Source organism: Schistocerca serialis, chromosome 3 (assembly GCF_023864345.2).
Source record: "Schistocerca serialis cubense isolate TAMUIC-IGC-003099 chromosome 3, iqSchSeri2.2, whole genome shotgun sequence".
In the NCBI taxonomy this organism is placed as follows: Eukaryota; Metazoa; Arthropoda; class Insecta; order Orthoptera; family Acrididae; genus Schistocerca; species Schistocerca serialis.
The window spans coordinates 563,367,551-563,378,429 of record NC_064640.1 but is presented as its reverse complement, the minus strand read 5'-3'; the positions used below and the strand labels follow the sequence as shown (position 1 = coordinate 563,378,429).

At 39.6% G+C, this 10,879-nt stretch overlaps 1 protein-coding gene across 4 annotated transcripts in view; it reads right to left on the bottom strand.

The window, feature by feature from the left end:
* Nucleotides 1-823: 823 nt before the first annotated feature.
* Nucleotides 824-10,879, bottom strand: part of LOC126470457 (uncharacterized) — a 227,781-nt gene continuing 217,725 nt past the window's right edge. For 2 of the 4 annotated variants that reach the window (XM_050098306.1, XM_050098307.1), the window contains exon 8: nt 824-3,583. In XM_050098306.1, the coding sequence (XP_049954263.1) occupies nt 3,451-3,583 (133 nt within the window). In that variant the 3' untranslated portion in view covers nt 824-3,450. The remainder of the gene's footprint in view (nt 3,584-10,879) is intronic. The other 2 variants (XM_050098308.1, XM_050098309.1) reach the window with 1 other exon arrangement.

The window sequence follows — 10,879 nt, the reverse complement described above, 5'->3', positions numbered from 1 at the left end:
AGGACAATGCAGTGAAATGTGGTGTTAATGGGCTATGGCAGTAAACAACTGACATGAGTGCCTTTGCTAACGTTGTGACATTGCCTGCAGTGCCTCTCCTGGGCTTGTGACCATATTGGTTGGTCATTAGGTGACAGGAAAACCATGGCCTGGTCAAATGAGCCCTGATTTCAGTTGGTAAGAGCTGATGGTAGGGTTCGAGAGTGGTACAGACTCCATGAAGCCATGGACCCAAGCAGTCAATAAGGCAAGCTAGTGTAGTGACTCCTTAATGGCACAGGCTGTGTTTACATGGAACTGAGCTGATCATGGACTGGAAATGGTTACGTTCAGCTACTTGGAGACCATTTGCAGCCATTCATGGATTTCATGTTCCCAAAATTTGGAATTTTTATGTATGAGTATGTGCCATGTCACTGGGCCACAATTGTTTGCAGTTGGTTTGAAGAACATAATGGACAAATCAGGTGAATGACCTGAGCACTCAGACCACCAGACATGGATCCCATCAAACATTTATGGGACATAATCAAGAAGTCATTTGTGTGCACAAAATCCTGCACTGACAACATTTTCGCAGTTATGGATGGCTTCCAATGACTTGTTGAGTCCATGACAAGTCGAGGTGCTGCATTACACTGGGCAAAAGGAGGTCCGATATGATATTAAGAGGTATCCTATGACTTTTGTCACTTAAGTGTATCTTACTTGTTGTGTAGAGTATGTTGTTAAATTGTAATATACATTTTTCTTTGTTTGTTTGAACCATCATGTTACTTTCATGCACAACACACAACACTGATCAACCCTCTTTTTGCCAACACTGTCTTTATTATTCCTCACTATACATTAAACAGCAACCTCAGAATATTTGATATGAATGAAATTTGAATGACCTGTGTTACAGGTCCCATTGTATATCCACATACCTAAAAATTGAAATAACTGTTCTGTGAAATGAAATATATTGATATTGCAATATCACCTCTTTTGTTATAGAATTCTTATGCTATATGTATAGAAGAAAGCATTTGTCACATATTTTCTGATAACAAATTCCACATCTTTTATAAATAATTACATTGCTGTTACATTTTTCCCCCTAATGGAGATTGTAAACACATGAGTATTTGAAAACCGAATGGTTATTTCTAGATTCGGCAAAGTACCTTCATGCATCACATGTCTTTTCCACAGAACACTTATCCACAAGAATATGACAATAATGTTGTTAATGACTAAAACTATAAAACAGACACTGAGTGCACACCTGGTGAGGCAGGCAATTGCGTTTTATTAATATTTTATTATTTAAATATTTTGTTATACTACTTTATTCTTCACATTTTTTTTTTAGGAAAGGAGGCACTCATTCACATCATACAAAGTAAAGTAAACTAAAATAATGTGTATTAATGCAGAACACAATAAGTACAAGATACTTGTACATTTCATTTGCCCATTATTGGGACCTGATACCATCTGCCTTGTAATATGGGCAGAAAATTGGAACAAAAAATCATAATTTAAGTAATTCTGATATGTTACACTCCAAATAATGTAACATATAACAGAGTAATAATAAAATGAACTATTTACATACAAAAATTGACAGATAAATAGCATTATAGTCAAAATTTAAATACGCAACACAGAAGCACCATCAGTCATAGTACAAGAAGCGAACATTGTGTGTCAGTCAAGCAAAACCACATGTGTTATGGAATTTTTCATATCTTGTCAAGTCATAAACTTTACTTTACATTAGTTCTGACTCTTATCAATTCAACCACAAAGATTATATTTACATTAAGAATACACGATAATTTTATTTTATATATGAGTGTGTGTGTGTGTCTATATATATATATAAAAACAAAGATGATGTGACTTACCATCATCATCATCATCATCATCATCATCATCTTTGGTTTAAATATATTTTCCCTACATGGAATGTTTCCCTCTATTATAACCATATATATATATATATATATATATTTATTTATTTAGAAAATAAGCGATATCAGGGGACAGAATCTATGCAAATTTACATACATATCAGATCAAATTGTGCATATTACAAAATAGTGAGTAAAGTTAATTTAAATTTACCTGCAATAATTACAACAATAATTACAAAAATAGCTCTGGACAATTCAATTCACCAGTTGTCTGGCTGTGTGTGATTGCACTGAATATTCACCAACATCTTTCTACAAAATAACAAACTATAGTTTTCCTCTCATAAGATGAAGCACATAATTAAAACCAACAAGTTATATTATTGGAGCAATAAAAAAGCTCAATTAATATGTGCAGGTGTCACGTGGTGTACTACGCACACATTTAACAGTATTCAGGAATGTACAATTTCCACAGAAATCTCTCTTTCAGTTACATTCAGCACTGCTTCAAATGGATAATGGCGGATGGAAGGATTTAGGAGAAAAGCACCTTCATAATTTATTTACATTTGTGGTTTTATTTTTCACAATTGGTGGAATGTAGAGAAGCTGTTACTATGTGATATGTTAAGGAAATAACAAAAACATGTTTATCATAAATAAAATGTGTATGTTAAATTTATGTATAGCATCATCAGTAATGCAGTAACTCTGGTAAATAAGAATAATATAAAAATGGAATTCTGAAGGTAAGTGAAATATGATAAAAGAGAAGGAGAAAGGACCTGAGTGAGTAACACACAAATTTGTGAATTTGATTATTGGTATTATAAGCGGAAATAACATTATCCAGTCTGCAAATTATTAATGGTGATTTTAGCATCAGATCCTTTTTTTCTCTCTGAACAACACTGAATCTACAGTCACACATACTTCATAAATGCATCAGCATTTAAGCAAATTAGGAACACTTACACCATCTACAACACTGCTGACTAAATGAATGGTGCTTTGGCAGCATATTAAAACTAAGTACACCTAATAAATATTCACAACCAAGTAATTTGTGTATATGAAACATTCATTCTTTTCTCATACCAGGTTTATATATACTATTTCACTTCTGATAAAAGGCATTGCCACAGAAAAATTTACTCTGTTTGAATCATTAAATAGCAATGACACATGAAAATATGAAAGAAAGAACCACTGTTCTTTCAACAGCAGTAAAAGTGTTTTCTTTACACAGTTACATTACCAGAAATTCTGCTAAGTTTCACGAGAAAAATGGTTCAGACATCAACATTCAATGTGATATTACACCAATTCAATTCCAGCAATTATTGGTACAATAGTGTTTAAGAGACATCATTAGGCAATCTCTGTATACTGCTTATAATGCATTACACCTTCAACATATCTATTACATGTCTACTTCAATTCTGTGCAGTCTACAAGCAGCACACACTTTACACCTTTAATGAGATGTGACTATGATCATTGGATACCTGATGCCCTCAAATACATTGTACCTAACCCTCTTTCAGGATCTTATAACATCATAAATTTTCCTCGCCTGGAAGCGGATGTCTTCATTTTTATGTTGATTCATGAGAACAAATACTTTACTTAACACCTTTTCCCGTATGTTGACGCCATAAATTGCTGCATACCTGCTGAAAAATAATTAATTAGCTATAATCACAAATGTAATCTGTTAATATGTCATTAAACATGTCACCAGATACAATTTTAAAGGAGGACACTGTTCCAACAGGCTATATTTTAAAATTGTACTTGATTAAGCACTAATTGTGTTCAACTTTGCTCACTGTCAAGTGCATCTAAAAATATAAAAATGCATTATAAATGAGTCACAATATAAAAGCCTATACAACTGCACTGGATGTTGTGCTTTCTCAAACACAGTTATTACCGACACCAAAAATGGATACCTCATCCTCATAAAACAAATTGTGTGTCACATATAGTTTTGCATAGCACAGTGATCACCGTGCACGACTTCAAACATAAAATTTATTAAGTGATAATAATTGGGAGAACTACAATATTAACAAACAGTTAACAGCCACATATAACCAATAACAACAAGAAGACCAACATTGTGATGCATAGCCACAAAGCACATCCACTCAGAGCTGTACAAATGTGAAGGTATGCTTTGTGGCTATCCATAATGAGGCTTGTCTTCTCGTTACAAGTTACGTGTGGCTTTTTAATTATGTGTTAATACTATAGTTCTCACAACCACTAGCACTCACTTTGGTGAGCATGCTGTGCTCAACTATGCATGTTTAATGAGGATGATGTATCCTCATTTCATGTATGCACAGACAGACAAACTCATTTCTCTTTGGCAAACTGTTCACCAGTCCTTTTTGAGACATGTTCATTTTTACTTGTTCGCTGTTACTTTTTTTTGTAATGGGTTTTAAAAAGTCCAAACTGAAAACCAGAAGTGCAGTATGCAATAGCAAGAGAATATCCAGGTTCTGCGCTAGGAGGAGAATCATTAGTTTCATGGTGTAAGGCGATATTTGAGATGAGATTTCACCACAAACATTAGAATGTGGCACCCTATTGCCTTTTCAGATTACTCCCAGCTCTGTGTATAGCATCATTATCGAAATATCCAGGTGTGAAGACTCCCAAGAGAACCAACATTGCCAGATTGCAGTAGTCGTCATCATACACAAGTGACAATATGGGGTGCAAATGGGTAACCAACACATTCATCTCTGGTTCATGCAGCCAATTATTTGGACGGCAACAATTCCTTTTATGACATGTTAATGCCTTCTTCGATGTGTTATTTTGCTGCAAGAAAAATTCCTTCACTTTTATGCTGTATGATCCACAATTCTGTTACTATTATTGTCACTAATCTCATTTCTACTGCTTCGGTCTTTCTCTGGTTACTCTCAGAGCATGTTCAAGTTCCACAACCTGTTACTTTCAATTAACAGGTCCCACAATTGTTCCTTAATTTTACTAAGGACAGTAATGCCTTCAGCACATCTTATCATTTATCGCTGCCTTACTCCATTTTGTATCTCAGCACTTCACTCTTCATCTTACTTTCTTAATGTTTCCACTTGCTTCTTACAGATATTGTATATTTCCCACCTCACCCTACAGCATATACCTATTTTTTTGTGGAGTATTCAAACATCTTGCTACACTTTACATTGAATGTGTATTTACATTGAATGTGTTTAGCGTCCATTATTGACACCAAGTGAGGCAGCGCATTGGTTGAGACTGGATTCATTTTCAGAATGATGACAGTTCAAATCCCCATGTAACCATCCAGATTTAGGTTTTCAATGGTCTCCATAAACACTTAAGGTAAATTCCAAGATGGTTACTCTGAAAGGGCACAGCCAATTTCCTTCCCACCAACACTCTCGATCTGAGATCGTGCACTGTCTCTAATGACCTCTATGTTGATGGTACATTAAACCCAGACCTTCCTTTTTTCCATTATTTATCATAGCACTGGAACTGTCTCTCTGGTGCCTTTGCATTTCCTAAATCCAAACTTACAAGCATATAAGAGATTCTAAATTTCCTTTCCCATTCTTCAGCATATTATTCTGGCTGTCAACAGGGATGCATGATCTGTCAAGTAGATTGTGTGATTATACTTACATTTATCTGTCATTGCTAACTGCAAAATTGTTTGGATAGTGTGGTACCAAATGTTGGACAGCATTTCTCCAGTTAGGTAGGTCCTACAACCAACCTGAATAATTGTTTGATTGCCACTTCCCTAAGTGATTATTACAATCCTGTGGGAAAGTTATCTATATCTACTGCCTTGTTTGACTGCAGAATTTCCAAACCTCTGTCAGACTCCGATTCTAGCACTGGATCTCCTATGTTCCCCTAACTGGCACTGCTGGATCTTCTTCCATTTTGGGATACATCTTATCCCCTACACTGACATATATACTCTGCAGTACTGTGCATATATACTCTGGCAGATGGTACTCTCAGTTGTACCACACATTAGGAATTCTCCCTTTATGCTTGCATATGGAGTGCAGGAAAAAAATTACTAAATAACTTTTTTAATTCTATAAATAGCCTAATCTTGTTCTTGCATCCTGTACAGAAGCTACACATATGGTCTGTAGACTATCACTATATTCTTCACTCAATACTTATAGTGAGTGGTATATACAATAGCTTCTACCACTGGCAGTAAGGTGGTTTATGGAGTAAGGATGTAGACACATGTTTTTATTTGCTGAGAATACTCTAGAATGAAGTGTGAGGAACAAATTTTTGTATATAAAAGTTTTTTGTTCTTTTTTTTATAATTTATATAATTTATTTCAACACAAATGAATAATGTATGCATTTTTTTAAAAACTGTGGACTAGAAAAAAATGAGGAAAAAAGGTATTATAATTATTAGGAAGGAAAACATATTAGTGTTACTCTTATTTGGTTTGCTTGCAAGTACCCAGAATATAATGTCGACTGGTAACTCATAATCTGTATATGGACACACAATACCAGTCAGCTTACAATTTGACGTATTTAGTATTTTCAAATGTATTAAGCCTGTTATGATTACTAAATGACACAGAAGCTCAAACTTATTAAAATGTAACAATTTTTGTGCTGGTGAAACAATAAGAGTAAACATTCTTGTCTTCTATACTACACATGCCACTAATTTCTGATTAAAAACCCTCCAGTGACAGGAAGCAGTTATCCAGAGAACACAATTCAGTTTTTATTTAAAATCTGCTGTCCTACCTTGTAGATATTTTATGATACCAGGCACATCATCATAGATTTTTATAGCTACACAATTAAAAACATTGAGAGCTATTAAAAACTTAAGGTCACAGCTAATAAAGAGCTCCTATTGCTTTACCTACAGGCATCATTACCATTTTCAAATTGACTTAGCCCATTTATGATGAATATACATATTGTGAAGCTGCAAATAGCTTGTTTAACTCTAAGTGAGGCACCTAAGGGACTCAACTTTGCTCCCACCCCTAGGTTCACGCCGGTCACGGACATCGTCAGTGCAGTGGAACAGTTTGCAGCGCGATTACCACCTGAAGCAGCAGAAGAAGTGCATCAGGAAACATGTCGGGCTCTGACCAGAACTAAACCTACAAAGACTAACATTACCAGTAGAGAGAGGGCGGCCATTCGGGACCTAAGAGAGTGCTCTGAGATTGTTATCTTACCTGCTGACAAAGGCAATGCCACTGTTGTTCTTTCCCGTAAGGACTACATTGAGAAGATGCAGCGCCTGCTAGATGACGACTCCTATAGGAAGATCAACGCTGACCCCACGAAGAAGGCGGAGAACAAGACCAGGGCTCTACTCAAGGACGCGGATCTACCAGAGGAGGACGCCAAGAAACTGTCACCTCGAGGACCTGTACCACCAAGACTCTATGGACTCCCTAAAGTCCACAAAGAGGGGGTACCTATGTGCACGATTGTCAGCAACATTAGGGCACCTACTTACTTGCTGGCAAAATATATGGCTGAATTACTTAGCCCCTATGTAGGTAAATGCCCTCACCATATCCGTAATTCCGTGGATTTCGTGAAACATCTAGACAACTTCAGACTGAAAGACACTGATATCCTAGTGAGCTTCGACGTGGTTTCACTATTCACCAGGGTGCCTCTACGAGAGTCAGTCGAGCTTATTGGGCAGAAATTTGACGAGACGACCACCGAACTCTTTAGGCATGTCTTGACCTCAACGTATTTTCTTTTTAATGGGGAATACTATGAGCAAACGGATGGAGTCGCAATGGGCAGCCCACTCTCGCCAATGGTCGCAAATTTGTACAAGGAGTACTTCGAGGAGGAAGCCTTGGCGTCATCCAAGTGGAAACCTACTTGTTTTTTCCGTTATGTCGATGACACATTTGTCATCTGGCCCCATGGTAGGGACAAGCTCCTGGACTTCCTTACGCACCTAAACTCCATACATCCAAACATCAAATTCACTATGGAGACCTAAGCAGAAGGAAGATTACCATTCCTGGATGTCATGGTCAAGAGAAGAGCTGATGGTACCCTGAGTCACAGTGTGTACAGGAAGAAAACACACACTGACCTGTACCTGCATGCAGACAGCTGCCACCACCTTTCTCAGAGGAATGGAGTACTAAAAACGCTAGTACACAGGGCGCACAGCATCTCAGATGCAGAGAATCTGCCCCAGGAATTGGAACACCTCAAAACAGTGTTCCGAAAAAACGGGTACTCGGAATGGCAGATTAGACGTGCTCTCCACCCCACCACCACAGCACAACTTGTGGAGACTGATGAAGTCAAGGAAGAAAAGGTAGCCACTGCCTTTATTCCGTACATCGGGGAAAATCGGCCGTATATTAAAGAAACACTAAGTTAAAACCGTCTTTTGCCCACCCAATAAAAACATGGGCATTACTGGGAAGTGTGAAAGATGACCTGGGATTGAGGAAGGCCGCCATATCAGTATGCACCATCGAAGATCGTTGCCGAGAACATCAAAGACACACTTGCCTGAAATATCCAAATAAGTTGGTGGTAGCAGAGCACTATTTGTCCGAGAAACACGAGACGGATTATGAGCGTACCAAGATCCTGGCTCAAACCTCTAAATATTGGGACAGCATTATAAGGGAGGCTATCGAAATTCGCACCAGAGAAGATCTTATCAACCGTTATTGCAGCTACAATCTCAGCAAGGCTTGGGACCCGGCATTGAATGTAATTAAGAAGACTCTCAGCAAGAAAAACGAACTGGTGACCAGGGCAGACGTAGCAAGCACATCGACGCTACGACAGATTCCGACGCCCACGTCTTCGCGACCGCCAGCGTACGGGTGCGGACGGCGAAGAGAGCGGCCCGTGGGGGGAGGGGATTTAAATCGGCCACCCGCCCTCAGGAGCTCAGTTCGTCAGTGCACCTGACGATGGCGACATGTCTGATCGCCGAAATATTGTGCCTGCTGGACACTATGAACCAGCAGTATACCCGTGGACTGTTCGAGCAATAAATAAAAAAAAATAAAAAAAAATAGTTCAAATGGCTCTGAGCATTATGGGACTCAACTGCTGTGGTCATCAGTCCCCTAGAACTTAGAACTACTTAAACCTAACTAACCTAAGAACATCACACACACCCATGCCCGAGGCAGGATTCGAACCTGCGACCGTAGCAATGTAGCAACGTGGCTCCGGACTGGAGCGCCTAGAACCGCACGGCCACCACGGCCGGCGCAATAAATCAGATGACTACTAATATCGTTATCAAATAACTCATCCTCACTGTCTCTCCAAGCAGATCCATCTAGGTAAAAACATCATATTATAGGAACAGTGTAGTTCAGACATATTACATGTTTCCATTGGTCAGTTGCACAGGTTTTGCACTCTTTGAACCACTGGGTTTGTCATCTGCAGCTTTATCATAAACTTTTTATGCAGTTACTACCACACAGTTCTGCTGGAAGTCTCTAACGTTCAACACTATGATACATCAACAGAACACCACAGTGACTGCAGATACCGCTCGCTCAGAATACTTTCAGAAATGTGATAGTAAACTGCGAAAACAAAAGATGGTGTCGGTGTATTCCAAAAATATGAGAATTTCCACATTACCTTTACGAGAAAAGGTTATTGTCACGTTTCTTTCAAGGATTAGGCTATTGCCTGTTCTGGAGTTATTGTTATAAAGAGATTATAAAATATAATAATAATATATAACAAATAACATGTATGGTGGTGGTGATTAATCACACAGAAGGTTAAGTGCTCCACAATGAAATGTGATGCCAAAATTGTTCCATCTGCCTCAAAGAATGGAACGAATAAGATATAAAGAATGAAATCTCAAAATGGCTAACTTTGTCCACTGCCCGTAGAGGATGGTAGATTTTCCATAATATAACTTATACAATCCTGGAAATTGAAATAAGAACACCGTGAATTCATTGTCCCAGGAAGGGGAAACTTTATTGACACATTCCTGGGGTCAGATACATCACATGATCACACTGACAGAACCACAGGCACATAGACACAGGCAACAGAGCATGCACAATGTCGCCACTAGTACAGTGTATATCCACCTTTCGCAGCAATGCAGGCTGCTATTCTCCCATGGAGACGATCGTAGAGATGCTGGATGTAGTCCTGTGGAACGGCTTGCCATGCCATTTCCACCTGGCGCCTCAGTTGGACCAGCGTTCGTGCTGGACGTGCAGACCGCGTGAGACGACGCTTCATCCAGTCCCAAACATGCTCAATGGGGGACAGATCCGGAGATCTTGCTGGCCAGGGTAGTTGACTTACACCTTCTAGAGCACGTTGGGTGGCACGGGATACATGCGGACGTGCATTGTCCTGTTGGAACAGCAAGTTCCCTTGCCGGTCTAGGAATGGTAGAACGATGGGTTCGATGACGGTTTGGATGTACCGTGCACTATTCAGTGTCCCCTCGACGATCACCAGTGGTGTACGGCCAGTGTAGGAGATCGCTCCCCACACCATGATGCCGGGTGTTGGCCCTGTGTGCCTCGGTCGTATGCAGACCTGATTCTGGCGCTCACCTGCACGGCGCCAAACACGCATACGACCATCATTGGCACCAAGGCAGAAGCGACTCTCATCGCTGAAGACGAGACGTCTCCATTCGTCCCTCCATTCACGCCTGTCGCGACACCACTGGAGGCGGGCTGCACGATGTTGGGGCGTGAGCGGAAGACGGCGTAACGGTGTGCGGGACCGTAGCCCAGCTTCATGGAGACGGTTGCGAATGGTCCTCACCGATACCCCAGGAGCAACAGTGTCCCTAATTTGCTGGGAAGTGGCGGTGCGGTCCCCTACGGCACTGCGTAGGATCCTACGGTCTTGGCGTGCATCCGTGCGTCGCTGCGGTCCGGTCCCAGGTCAATGGGCACGTGCACCTT